The 14,627-nt window shown below is 36.0% G+C and overlaps 1 protein-coding gene across 2 annotated transcripts in view; it reads left to right on the top strand.

Moving 5' to 3' along the window:
* GRIN2A (glutamate ionotropic receptor NMDA type subunit 2A) overlaps positions 1 to 14,209 on the top strand; it is a 191,568-nt gene extending 177,359 nt beyond the window's left edge. Inside the window, exons 13-14 of one of the 2 annotated variants that reach the window (XM_066977466.1) lie at positions 1,018 to 2,678; positions 6,202 to 14,209. In XM_066977466.1, the coding sequence (XP_066833567.1) occupies positions 1,018 to 2,678; positions 6,202 to 6,217 (1,677 nt within the window). In that variant the 3' untranslated portion in view covers positions 6,218 to 14,209. Of the gene's footprint in view, positions 1 to 1,017; positions 6,181 to 6,201 lie in introns of those variants that run through there. The other variant, XM_066977465.1, reaches the window with a different exon arrangement.
* The last annotated feature ends 418 nt before the right edge of the window (positions 14,210 to 14,627 follow it).

Below are 14,627 nucleotides of genomic sequence, written 5' to 3'. Positions count from 1 at the left end.
CAGTTTTTTAGTTTTTATATTACCAAATCCAAAGTGAATTTACATATCCAAGTAACTTACATGAATAGTAAGATAAAGGAAGTAGGTGCTTTCTGTTATATTTTTTGACAAATGAGTATTTCTTGTCTATTTTTTTTTTAATGTGGCACTTTCATTAGCTAATGGACTTTGCAAGATTTTTCTATATAGCTGAGGATAATTGAAAATGGTACAAAATTGCCTAACTGGTTAAAAATATACTGAAATTACCCTTTTGAATAAATTGGACCTTATTGGAACTGCATTAAAAATACTCTGCCCTAGCCTGTTGGAGATTGCCTAGTAAGGCATATATACTTTTTCCTCCACATTTTGTATATGAACTTTATCCTTTTGGCCTTTTACATGTGAAATTATTTTAACCTCTCTGGTGAAAAAAAATACTTATTTCAAGTAAGAGTTACAGGATGGACTTAAGCAGTTTTGCTCAAAATGAACTCAATTTCAGGCTTAGAAAGAATAAGGATTTTTTCATATGTGCTAGGATAGGAAACAGGAAAGCAAAAATGCCATGACTGGAAGCGTTTTCATTTCAGTGAAAGTGAAGAATACCATAATATCTAAGAAAATAGCTTGAGTGCAGGCTTCTTTTAGAGTGGTAATTTAATCACTGGTTTAGAATAATAGTGTTTCCATTACTGAAGGTTAGTTACATTTTGTGATGGGATTAGGGAACCTTTTGAGGTCAATTCTAATCTTTTTTTTTTTTTTTTCTGGAATACGCGTGGGAGACCAACACAGACCACTGGTTTGTAAAATACTGGCATTCCTTCTCCTTTACATTGCCAACAGATATGGCAGAAATTATCCTTCCAAATAGATGAAAAGAAATGCCAAAAGGGTAGATATCTACTTTTAATCTTTCAATTAATTAGATGAGTAATGTTTATTTTTTCTTTACTGCCAATAAAAATAAAATGAAAGTATTTTAAATTTACATCTAGTGACTTAATTTATTTTATATTACTCATATTACAGGGTATTTACAGCTGCATTCATGGAGTACATATTGAAGAAAAAAAGAAGTCTCCTGACTTTACTTTGACCAATTCCCAATCCAACATGTTAAAACTACTACGAACAGCAAAAAATATGACCAATATCAATCCTTCAAGAATTAACTCCCCCAAAAGAACAGCTGATTTTATTCAGAGGGGTTCCTTGATTATGGACATGGTCATGGATAAGGGAAACTTGGTATTTTCTGATAACAGATCCTTTCAGACAAAGGACAACTTTTTTGGTGAAAATGTGAGTGAACTGCAGACACTTCCAGGCAATCGGCACAAGGACAATCTTAACAACTATGTTTTCCAAGGTCAGCATCCTCTCACGTTGAATGAGTCCAATCCAAATACAGTAGAGGTTGCAGTAACAGCAGAAGCAAAAGTGAACTCCAGACCCAGGCAGCTTTGGAGGAAATCTGTTGAATCTTTACGTCAAGAATCTGTACGTCAGAGCCAAGGTTCCCAAAGGGAAAACGGGTCAGATGAAAACAGGCAACTTTCAGTGAAAAGCCAAAGATACCTTCCCGAAGAGATTGTCCATTCAGATGTATCGGAGACATCAAGCCGAGCTACTTGCCATATGGAACCAGAAAATAACAACAAGCACCACAAAACCAAGGACAATTTTAAAAAAAGAACAGTAGCATCAAAATACCCAAAAGATTGTAGTGAAGTGGAACTAACATATCTGAAAACCAAGCAGAGCTCTCCACGGGATAAAATCTACACAATTGATGCTGACAACGAGCCAGGATTCCACTTGGACACACCTCAGTACATCGAAAACATTGTCCTTCCAGAAACTATAGAACTTCCTGATGTTTATCAAGATCACAATGACAACTACAGGAAAGCAGAGCATGCTAACAGGACTCCCCTACATAATGAAGACAGTCTTCCAAATAATGACCAGTATAAACTTCATGCAAAGCACTACAGTTTAAAAGATAAAAACGCTTCCCTAGTTGACATGAATGATAGATACAGACAGAATTCCACCCACTGTAGGAGCTGTCTTTCTAATTTGCCCACTTATACGGGACATTATTCAGGCAGATCTCCCTATAAATGTGACGCATGCTTGCGGATGGGGAACCTCTATGATATTGAGGAAGATCAGATGCTGCAGGATACAACAAACTTATCACTTCCTGAAGAAATATATGAACATAGTTGGTCACATAATAATGCTCTGCAATATCATAAAAAAAACAAGTTGAGGATTAGCAGGCAACATTCTTTCGATAATATTGCTGATAAGTCCAGGGAAATTGATACTGGAAGACCTTCTCGTAGTATAAGCTTGAAAGAAAAAGAGAAGTTTCTACAAAGTAGTCCATATGCAAGCATGTTTAGTGTTCCCTCAAGCAAACTGTTGAGCAACAAAGCCTCACTTTTAACTCATGCTCTAGAGGACAGTAAGCGGAGCAAGTCCCTGTATCCTGTTCACTCAGAAGATAATCCCTTTCTGCACTCGTATCGTGACGACCAGCACTTATCTCTTAGGCGAAATCCACCTGATCTTTATAAATATTCATTACCATCCAAAGGAAGAAATGATAATTATTTAAGGTCATCCATAAAGTCTACAGCATCATACTGTTCGAGGGATGGTCGGATCCATAATGACATGTACATTTCAGAGCATGTTTTGCCTTATGTTGCAAATAGGAATAGCGTGTACTCAACTCCAAGGGTTTTAAATTCCTGTAGCAATAGACGTGTGTATAAGAAAATGCCTAGCATTGAATCAGATGTTTAAATTTTCCATGAACACTTTATCTATAGGGAAAAATAGTTGCCACCATCTTAGAGGGAGAATATTTCCTTTAACAGTATCCTGCTATAGTAAATGATATGTAAACCTCTCCCTTTCTCAGTGTACTTTTGTACATGAATAGGTAAACTAGTATGCTCTCAAGCATCCTTTTGAAATATGTCTTGTTGAAAAGGAGAAAAAAAATAGCCATTTATGTATACTTTATATAAATGGCAAGCTGTACTGGAATAGCCCCAATATATGTTGGCAACTATGCTGTTTTGTATCTAATTATTTTACTATTTCGGTTATTCTAATTTCTGTTGCTAAGTATCATTCAATGTACTTTTGTCCTTAGAAATGTTTAATGATTTTTTTAGTACTGGATAAGCAATATGGTATGCATGTACTATGACACAGACAAAAAGAATTAGGAATGCATTTGCACAGTTAAAAGAAAAAAAAGACTGAAAGAGAACAGACAGCTAGGCTTTCAAAAATATATTTTAGCTTCATGATCATTTTAAAAGAAAAAAAAAAAAACAAACAGAAAAAAAACCTCCAAGCCCCAGAACCTTAATCAATAAAACACAATGTGTTAGCACAAAATTAATATGTTCATTCTAGACTGATAGAAAATAAATGGGAAGACCATAGCCCCAAACATGTGAACTGCTGTGTACCAAAAGGAAGCCCTGTAGATTTTGGTTAATGTTAATGTACAAATGCTTTTCTTATATTTCACATGCACTTGCCATTACAAGCTAGGTTCATTGAAAAGTCTGCAGTCATCTTGTCAAAAAATTCACAACTGCCTAATCCAGAGTATATATTTTTAGCAATCAGTATATGTCACTTATTGTGGAGCTGTGGACATCATTAGTAACCTTGAGGCCTAATATGTATGTAAGTTTGCATTTGCCCCTTACTGGTGATTACTCAGGGCTGTATAGTATTTCTTTTATTTCTTCATTTCCCAAACCAAATCCCAACCCACAGTAGTTCTTTGTTCTTAGCGTGTTACTGATATCTAATTAACTGTATGTTAATATTACTAAAGCTGTTAATACAGTATCAAACACCAACAGCCATATGTTCAGTGTTATCGGCAAGGAACGCAATATTGTTTATTTGCATACACCATGAAGGATTAACACCTTATAAGGGACTTGTTCCTTCTGGAATATCATACATATTTGTTGAACATCAGACCAGTTTCTTAACCTCTCTAATCAAATCTGTCATATAAATTGAATATGTGCACACAGCTAAGGGACAGTATCATCACTCACTGGTATGCAAAGATATTCACATAACAAGGATGACTTTTATTTTTAGTAAAGGTTAATCAGGATGTTTCAGAAACAAAATGTGTTCTACACACCCTTCCCCACGCCCTATAACCATAAGGGAGTGTGGAAGGGATGAGAGGAAGTCTTCCGTGAGTAGAGTGTATAGTTGTAAATTTTATTTAAACTAAACAAGTAAATTGCTAATATATTTAAATACTGAAAGCATCAACAGGTGGTGCTCTGCCATTCTCCTGATATTCTAAGAATTGCTCTATTTTTTTGTGTGTAGAGGAAGTTTAGATTATTCAAGTGTTATTCCTTACATTTCACTGAAGGTCAGTGAACAGGGAAACCATTACCACTGTGAATTGGAAAATGTAAATATTACCCTACCTAAAATCCCCTGTTTCCCTAAACTAAAATTCTTCTCAATAGAATCATTCTTACATCAGCTGTAATTGTATATCTGCATGCCAGAGGTACAGTATGCAAGTTGGTTAGTGTGGAGTAGCGTACTTCAGAGGAGAGCTGCAAATGGGAAGTAATATAGATGATGCGTAGGGATAGACAAATATGGCTTATTGATTTTTTGTTTACAATTCTTTAATTAAACAGATTTGAGCTGACTTTAACTACCAAACAGTCCACAATGAGTTCTTGGTATTTAAAAATGTATTTGTACATTCACCATAAAGGTGAAGGATGATATTTTTGAAGGAATGAAATGCACTGGGATTTGGGCTTTCCAAATCCCTTCCCAGCTTCCAAAAATCTTAGTATATCTTATTACATCTATGTTCAGAAAGCGTATCTATGGCCATCTTCACTCTGTCCAGAATAAATATCTTCTGAGTATTCCTTATTCAACATTTGGTCATAATTATTGGACGTCATTAACATGATATGCTTTCTGGTGCCTCACTGGCTCCAGTTCTTATAAACAGAAGATCCTTGACTGCCCTTGCAGAGATTCCCATCTCATAGGAATAGTTGTATGAGCTAAGCAGGGCTAGGATGTTTATGGGTGGAATGAACAATACTTTTGATAAACAAAAACTCTCTCCCATGTGTATAAAATATTTGTCTTTGGTCTACACGAAGGCAAATGCACTAAAGGTATAAGTATTGTTGTAACAATTAATTAAAATATTTGAGGCAAATTTTCATTTTCCATCCAAATCATAGTAGATTAAGTAAAATCTTAAGTATTTTGAACCACCTGGTGTGTTTCAGCAGACAGGCTATTTGTTGGTGTCATATCAAAAAACTAGCTTGTAAGTCGCTGAGAAGCTTACCAAGTGAATCGTGAAGCTCAGTGGTGGCTTATGTCCTTCACATCATCTTAAAGCACTCAAAATATTGACTCCAAGTTGTTTGTAATGTCATCTCTATCTGCAGCTAGACACCCATACGTCAATATGTAGACAAATACTGTATATAAAGTTCTGGGAAAGAAAAATTCCCAATTTAAACATTTTCTAAATAAACTGTTGAAATCCAGATGTAAACATCCTAAACCCAGGTGGATTTATCCTTCTGTGAAATGTACAAGCAAATTAACTGAAAAGAAATATACTCCAGTGTTTGCTGTTTCTGATTTGAGCAAATTTCTGGTGACAGTAGAGATTTGTTATTAGCTACAAATGTGTAAAACAATCCCACACCAAACCAAATTAAAGAGACAGACAGAAGACCTGATAATGTTGCACAGCAGTTGCTCACATGGAAATAAAAAATGCTGCCTTATAAGAAAAAAAGAAAAAAAAAAAAGGCAGATACTGAAAGTAGAGGGATAAGAATCTGCATGCATTTGTGGTTTTGATCTTGGCATATATTATGACTGAATCCAGGGGGAAGAAAAGGCTAAAATGTAGGGTTTTAGATGAGTAGCTGGTGAGGTTGTTGATGTATACATGTAAAGAAGATGAAGCTGAGAAGTTGAAGGAAAAACTTTTAAGAGTAGAGCCACAAGCCACAGCTTGTGAGGCTCAGCCGTAGGACGTGTGGAATTCTGAATACTGCCTGAGCTTTGTTGATATATTTGCGTTGACTTTCAATTAAACTGAGATCAAGACTTTCTGTATTTCCCTCTCTCTCACTCTAGCTGCTGCTATTCTTGAAGAGGAGAAAAGAATCTTCCTGCATAAGTGGCCATCCTTTCTGTACCTTTCTGGATGGTGCTGGTGACTTGTTACATTTTCCTGATTACAGCTCTAGCAGATTGTTGGTCATTCCTATCACCAAGATTTCCCGTGACTCCAGCTGGAACTGAATCAGGCTGTAAATGATATGGGCCATTCTTGGTAGCATGTCCCATAGTGTTACACTGCTCCTGGACGACAACTTTTATGGAGGCAGGATATTGAATTGCTGAGGAATGGAGTAGGTACATGGAGGTAAAAACAGCTACATAGACATGCCTGCCTCTTGCTTTTTTCCTCTTTTAAAGACATTGTAGAATTTCTTCATGTTTTTGTCTTTCCCTTTGCACCACAGTAAAATTTCCTTTTTCTTTCAAATGGATTTTGTGTTCTGCTTGTGTTTCATAGAGCAGTGTAGGCACCCACTAACTTAAAAGCATGGAAATAAGATACATTAATATATAAGATAAAATTAATGAAAATTGAGAGTTCTTTGTATTTCTGGAAATTTTCATTTAATGTTTTGGTAGCTTTTGCTCAGAATTCATTATTCTGCTATTTAAGAAGCTTGGTTAGGAAAAAGAGTGCTGTGGACAAACTGAAACCAAATCACCACCAGCTCACCATGTTTTGGCAGCATCTCATGAACATGTCTCTCTTTCTGTGATCTTTCAGGAACACTTATGAGGTAAACTAAGGCTTACAATAAAGCTAAGGGAAATCAGGGTGTTTTTTGTTGTTGATGCTGGTTTTTTTTGTTTTTGTTTTTGTTTTTCCTGGTGAAAATAAATCTCTTATAGAGTTCTAAAGGCAGCAAAAACTAGAGCTATGTAGTTTTGAGTTTCTGTGCTGGAAAGCTAAGCTCTTTCTGTCACCAGCTGGGGGACAGAAGTAGAGAGGGAAAGCTCCCTCCTGATGGCAGTTCAGGGCACCAAAGGCTTGGAAGCAGTTATGCTGGTGATGTGTCCTGAAAGTATTTCTGTCTCTCTTTCTGTTGACTTTTTAGAAGCTATAGCTTCTAACTCAGCCATTTCAAATAGGTGTGCTTAGTAAAGTAATGGTCTATTTATCCCCAACCTTGAAATCTGCTAAATTGAATCTGCAAGTGAATACAGTTTAAAACTTGCAGGTCATATGGATTCCTGTGCTTATTCAAGTAGTTACTAAGGTTGCACCTGTCTGTTGTGGATTCTTTGGTACTTCTAATCTAGCCAGTATCATAGTTTTCTTTATACCATGTGACTGTCCAGCATGAAATAAGAGTGTTAGCATCTATTCCTTGTAGAATAACTTGCTATTTTTATATTTCTGCAGTGTAGCATATGCATCTTAGGGTACATTGTTGGTGAAGACTTTGGTACTATTCCTTCCCTGGGTTCACCAATGTAGAACAGGAATTGTGATACGAATCTAAGGGTCTTAGATTCAGTCTGGATTTAGGAAGAATTCAAGAGGTGAATCTTTTTGTTGTTTTACATTGCATTTAGCATATGTTATATATGAAACCTAGTGAAAACAAATCTTTTATGATAAAATCATCTCTTAGTTAATATAGAACAGCAACCATGGTGTGGCTTGGGTAGTTTGTGTTAAGTGTTGATCATCACATCATGTGCTTCTTTCAAGATGAAGTGTATTTATGTCATGTATCCCGTTGCTAAACTTTACCTTTCCCAGCTCTAGGTCTATTTTAGCTCAAAAGCCCCTTTGAAATAGGTATATTTCCTATATAGGGTAATCTGGTTTGCAACATAAAAACAGTTTTCAGCTGATATACCTAATTTGCTTATTTTACTGTTGTTATTTTTTTAATCTAAACTTCCTTCCTATTGAGAGCAGAGCCTTCAAAGTATAACAGTGATGAAGGAACATCTAAAAGAGCACAAAGGCCTTTCTAAGTATGACTTTTATGGTACAAGCCATTTCCCTTCTCCGTACAGCCTGTACTATCTTATTTAAATGTATTAGCAAAATGTTTATAATTGCTACCAGTAGGAGGGAATCACAATTTAATCACAGCTATGTATTTACCTGTGGACTTGTATGCAAGTACAGGAAACTATAAGATATGATACAGAAAAGGCTCAACCTGCTCTGGCTGAAGTCACCTACAAAGCTGTAGTTAAATTACACAAGAGTAGCCTCAAGACCGTCACGTCTCTTCCATCATTCAGATCATGCAGACTTCTCTGTCTGATGTGCACATATTGTACATAGTGTAAAATTCTTGTTGGTGTTTAGCTCTCATCGTGGAATTAATCCCATGTTCACCTGTTCACCTTCATTGCAGCGTAGCAGCAATGTCTGCGGGATGGAGAGGTGGTTGTTCATGTTCATTGGTGTCTGCTCCTCAGTTAAATGGGAGCAGAAATGCTGCCTTGCTTCTCTCTGCTCTGCAGGAGGAGAGTTACTGCACTGTTTGTAAATAAGCTCCTCACTCAAATCAAGCTTTCAAAAAAATTTTTTTTGCCCTGCTTCTCTGGACCTGTGTACAGAGTATGCTCTCTAAGAATATGTGCTCTTCCAATGTCCTGCGACTTTGGAAGTCAGGAATACAAGTGTGCATCACCCTGCAGGGCAGTGAAAATGCACTCTGTTGTTCTTGCAGGTTCAGGAGCGTTTTGGTTACATCCTGCAGGATGTATCTGCTGTGGTTTAAATTGTTTTTAAAATGAATACAAGTCTAAACAGCTGTAAGAATCCACTGCTGATTATGTGATGATCTTGTCATATCTATAATTTAAGAACCAGAAATAATATAAGTAAAATTAAGTTGCCTCACTATTTACAAGGCTTTTGTTGTTTTGCATTTAAGTGACACTTTTTTACTCCTTTTACTCAATTCTTTACCTATATTAAATTAGTAGAGTATATAACCATGCTCTAATGTTGTCATGCAATACCTTTATTAGTAGATAACCACATTGACTATAGTATTTCTTTTTAAAAGAGAGATGGTTTTGATTCTCCAGCTCTTCAAAAGTAGTGGTAATAAGCGACTATACTCCTGGATGGTTTCTCCTTTCCCTTTTGTATTTGTATTTGTTTTCACTGATCTGTTTCAAAAATTATATTTCTATGTGCACGTTCTAAAACTGTGAAAATAAATACTAGTAAATATTATGATACTTATCCAGTGCACTGTAAAGTTCTGAATGAGGTGAGACTGGGAATTGATGAAGGTTTCCACACTTCTCATCAATGGTACAAAGCTTTACTGTGGGCAAATGGTAAAATTGACAGTGACATGAAATTTTAGTAGAGAATGTCTTGTTTTGCACTTCTAGTATTATTAAAAGAAATGGTATTTTTTTTTCAGCAACAAGATTATGATAATATAGTTTTTTTTATTTGAGTATTGTACATTGCAGTACATAAGAATAGCCTTTTTGAAGAGATTTATGTTACATCATCACTACAGGATTCTTTAGTCTGATTATATTTTATTGAGCCCGTTTAATAGCAAAAAGCAGTTTGGAAATTTATTTTAGGTTCTGTTTCACATTGCCAAACTGTATCTGGAATTGCAGTTATGCAGTTGAAGGCCCTCACAAGGTTCCCGTGCCCTCCTCTGCGGGGAATGAGGCTTTTCTTGTTCACTGTAGGGACAAGATTAAGAGAGTTGGAAAAAAATAAAATAAAATAAAATTGGCGGACATGTGCAATATTTGAAGTATAAATGATCTTCAAAAGTGAAAAAAGAAAGGAAATTGGAGGTTCACAGTTATTCACAGTAGCAAATGTTCTGTGATGGGCATATTCTAGAGGAGGTGGTAATTATTAACAAAGGTGGTTTGAATTCTGTTTGAGTTTATAAGTCACTGAGAAAAACGGGATTTTTTTTTTTTATTTTTTATTTTTCCAAGCCAAAGTCTTTATGTTGTCATACAAAGTTTCACAGGAAAATGGGCCAAAGAATACAATTAAATATGCAAATGGTTAATCCTATGGAAAAGGATATCCTGTCATCCTGATATGCAAAAGCATATTAATGGTAATAGGAGCAATGCGTGTAATTTTCCTGTATATTACTATGTAGGTTGCACTATTTTGAATGATACAAACCTGATATTTTAATTACCAAATACCATAAGAAGCTGTTTATTAATTGTTTAAACTTGTTAACCTAAATATATATACAGTATACACGTGTGCGTGCTTACCCTTCCCCACCTAGCCGTGTGTGAGTAATCTCTCCAAGCCGTAGAACACATTTCAGCAGTGCTTTATTTTAAGTGATTATCTTCTCTCCTTTCCAAACCTCCTAAATCCAAACTCCCTAGAAGCATTTACTGAAGAGGCTAAAGGACTTTCTGGGGATCAGGAGTGCCAGGACACGTGAAAACATGGTAGAGAAGAGTTCCTGTCTGAAAGAGCTGGAAATGATGCTCTCTATCATTTCCATTTAACTAGGCATGGGAAAAGGATGTCTTCTCATGCTGTTTTGAGGATTCATGGCCAGAGAGGGTCTTTTGGCCCAATGGCTCTGACGTTAAAAGTTTGTGTCAGTTTATGGCACACCTGGCCATTAAACACATTGCTTAAAGCAGCTGAGGAAGGATACTTAAAACCCAAAACTTACCAGGGAAGATCAGTTGGTCTGTGTACCAGCGGCAGCCCTTGTGTTTGTCCATGCAGACTGCACAGTTTTCGAAATGGATGTGGCACAGAGAGGCAGTATGTAGCAGTTGTGTTAGTCAAAAATGTTTTTTTTCTCAATGCATAGGCTTTTGAACTTATTACTGATGATGTGGAGATCTTGACCAACAGATTGTGGTATTCGTCTTTTTTTCGTATTTCCAAATGATCTAACCAAAATTTATGATAAAAAATGCCTTGGATTGATATATTTGAAGTCATACCTGAACTTTTTTTTTTTTTTTTTTTTCAAAGGGAGAGTTGGATAGTTATTCCTTTTTCCACTTCAACCCTGAAACAGAAAATTCCGTAGGGTCAACTTTTGTCTACAGTTCATTGCAAGTGTGTCTACAATAAGAAAAATTTTGGTTACCTTGTCTTTACGTGGCCTAGGCCTGGATTCCAGACTTAGGCAAAACACCTTTTGACTTAAACAGGGATGTGTAAGTGAGTGATGGCACAGCTGATCCTTAGTGCAATTCATGCTCAGAATTAAAATACCAAAACCAAATCTCATGTTGCAAAAGTATGGCAGTTGCATCATATAAAATTGTGTGCAGCTAGAAATGAAACTTGTGCAATTTTTAATAACTGTTTATGATTTATACTTTACATCAGCCATACTATTTTGAAATAGTCATATTCATTTCGGAACATCCATTCTGCACTGATGAAGAACAGCTTGATCTCTCTGTCTTCACACTTCACACCCACATGCACAGTGTATCTTGTGTCTTCCCTGTGCAAGCCAGAAGGTACAAACAGAATTCATTAATGTGTTAGGCAGACTCCTACCTGACTTTTAACTAAGTATACTATTTTAATGCAAAATTTTATACATACATGTATATATATATAAAAGCTATATATAAGCTTTTATATATGTATAAAGGTGGGGTTTTCTTTGGAGAAATGAGGAGCAAGAGAAAAATGCAGCATTGTGACAAAGATTTATTAAAAGTTTCAAGTAACACATTGATATTTTGAGTTTGATAGAAGCTATTTGCAGTTGTACTCTTAAAAAAAAAGAGAGACAAAAATTAGTATTGGATCTTTGGTCATCATGCTAAAGCTTTGGGTTAGTTTTCTGTGTATCTTGCAAAGAATTCACAATACTAGATTTAGATTTTGCTCACAAAGAAAATTACTTATTAGTACACTCGGAAAAGTATTCGCATTCTGATGGGGAAAATAGTCCAAGTGTGCCAATTTGTACTGGTTACACAGAGCACTAATCTACATTGTGGTTGAAGAGATTTGCAATCCATGAATAACATCTTACCAGAAATCTTGGAACCACTTGATTCCATACACAGTAAATTAAAAAGCCTATTACTTCTTTTATTTACTAGTACAATTTACTATAACATTCTCAAGAGTGTAGTATTTCAAAACAAAGGGTAAGTCATAAAATTCCAATTGCTAGCAAAGAATAGTAGAGGTTTGAAGACCTCATTTCACCTTGGGAAACAAATCAAGATGTTAGAGTAGAAGGAAAAGTATATTGGTTATGGAATACAGCATAAAATAATTCATTTTTAAGTGAATCCAGAATTTTATGATAAAATTCATAGTTTAATGGATTCTTCAAAAGAAAAGGTATGGGGGAAAAGAGAATAATTAAAAACTAGTTTTGACATTCCAATTACTGCCTGTTTTATTAGATAGGTTTAGGAAAATGAAATTATTTTTAACATGCAAGTGTCTGCACAGACAATTTAAACTGCCGTGCTATAAAGTTATGCATACACCTGGCTACCCCTGCATCCATCCATCCACACCTTTACAACCCCGGTGGCAGTAGGATTTCCCCAACAGCACACATTGCAACTTGGAGGAGCTGGGAGTCATACACTTCTCTCCTGCATTATGCATACCGTCTCACAGCAGTTCACCCCAACCATATTTTAACCCTGTGCATGACTGAGTGCTAATACTGTATAAATATTTTGAAACATATCTAAAACAAATGTTTGCTTCAAACTTTTTATGATAGAATAATATATAATATTATGGTTGTCTTACAAATTGTATTGTGTTCTTCATTTTTGTTAAATATGTAGAAAAACATTAAGGGAATGGGGGACTTGAATGTCTGTGTGTACTGAAATGTATATAACTATTTGGAGAAAACACATGTGCCAAGTATAACAAGATGTAAAAAATGTAAATATATGAAAAATTCATTTTTCTAATAAAGGTAATTTCTGCCAATTGATATGAAAATGAACAATGGAATCATTCTTGTCTGTGTTCCTTGTTAAATGGTACAAGATAAAGTGTCATCTAAGGCTTACCTTTTATTTTTTCATATTTGATTTGAAAGGTGTTAACAACCACATGTTTTGAGTCATCCTTTGCTGTTAGAAAATATCTAAAGGTGAAGATGCCTGAAGCTAAACCTGACAGCATATACTTGATGCTCCCAGTTTAATTTAATTCATGAAAAGGACAGAGACAATTAATTTAGGAAAAACTCATTCTATGTGAGAAGTCTAGCTTGAATGACGCTCCTCAACAGAGGGAGCACAGGAGCTAAGCTAAGGATGGTCCATTATGGTGTGGCACCATTTTCATGTATTCTGAACTACAGCAGCCATACAAAATACAAGGGGCCTGTACGAAGAGATGTTCTTGGCTGCAGAAATATAAAAGATCTTTGGGGTGAGTGTGGAGGCAGCATCCAGCCCGAGGAGAAAATGGTGTCAAGAAGGCTTCTGTTCCTAAAAGGTGCAGGTGTGAAGTGCTCCTGCCATGACAATGCTCTCACAGGTGGGTCAGGTGAGGATGGGAGAGAGCAAACCAAGGGGTAGAAAATGGCAGATATGTTCAATGCCTTTGATATCAGCAAACTTGTTTAATGTTCTATTTAATCAAGGCATCAGTTAAAATAGGGGATTTAGTGAAGCAATAAAAATATTTACAAAGAGTTGACCTTTTGCCTGGCCAGTGGACCTAAAGGAGCAAGGTTCACAAGGAGCTCCTAGGTAGTTTTGTATGACCACATTTTCCAGAATTTCAAATCAGCTAATGAAAGTCTTCCTTTATTTGCTAACATGGGCATAAACAATCACTCAGCAGTTAGAATAATGTTCTTTGACGCAGTGGGATGAAAGACATTATATAAATTCAAAGCATCATTTTGATAAGTGTGCTATGCAATGGTTAGTCTTGATGATTGTGGAGGTCTTTTCTATCCTAAATAATTCCATGATCCTATGAGCGGAATATAAAAGTAATGGACAGGAGGTGAAAAGTTGCTCACAGATCTCTGAGCAGAACAGTCCTGTTCATTTGTTCCCATGATAAACACGACTGCACAGATAATATGAGAGAGATAAAACTGAAATGCTGTTCTTAATGAAGTTTTTAATGAGTAAAGACTGCTGGGCTTATGCTCAACTGCCAGAAGACAGTTTTAAAGGGACTTCTCTCTATTTTTGTCTAAAATTCCCATTCCACGAAGTAAAATAACATTCAGCAATCTGAATGGCTTTGTTCACCTGCAGTGTTGTCTCCCAGAGACCCAGTTCAAGTCCTCCAGTCATCTGAAAGAAGCAGAGGCCTATAAAAGAAACAGATGATGCAGGAAGCAGTCGGTGTGACTCTAATCTGGAAATAGTTTTCTGGCTGAAGAGCTGAGCTGGTTTTTGTATCCAGACTGCTCCTGCCATCTCTACCTGACACGATAGCTCATTTCCATCGGTGCATGTATAAGTCATGTCAGCTTCAGGTTTGGTTCCCTTTGGAT

The sequence above is a fragment of the Anser cygnoides genome, chromosome 15 (genome assembly GCF_040182565.1).
Source record: "Anser cygnoides isolate HZ-2024a breed goose chromosome 15, Taihu_goose_T2T_genome, whole genome shotgun sequence".
NCBI lineage: Eukaryota > Metazoa > Chordata > Aves > Anseriformes > Anatidae > Anser > Anser cygnoides.
The sequence above is the reverse complement of the archived record's forward strand: the minus strand, read 5'-3'. Positions and strand labels throughout refer to the sequence as shown.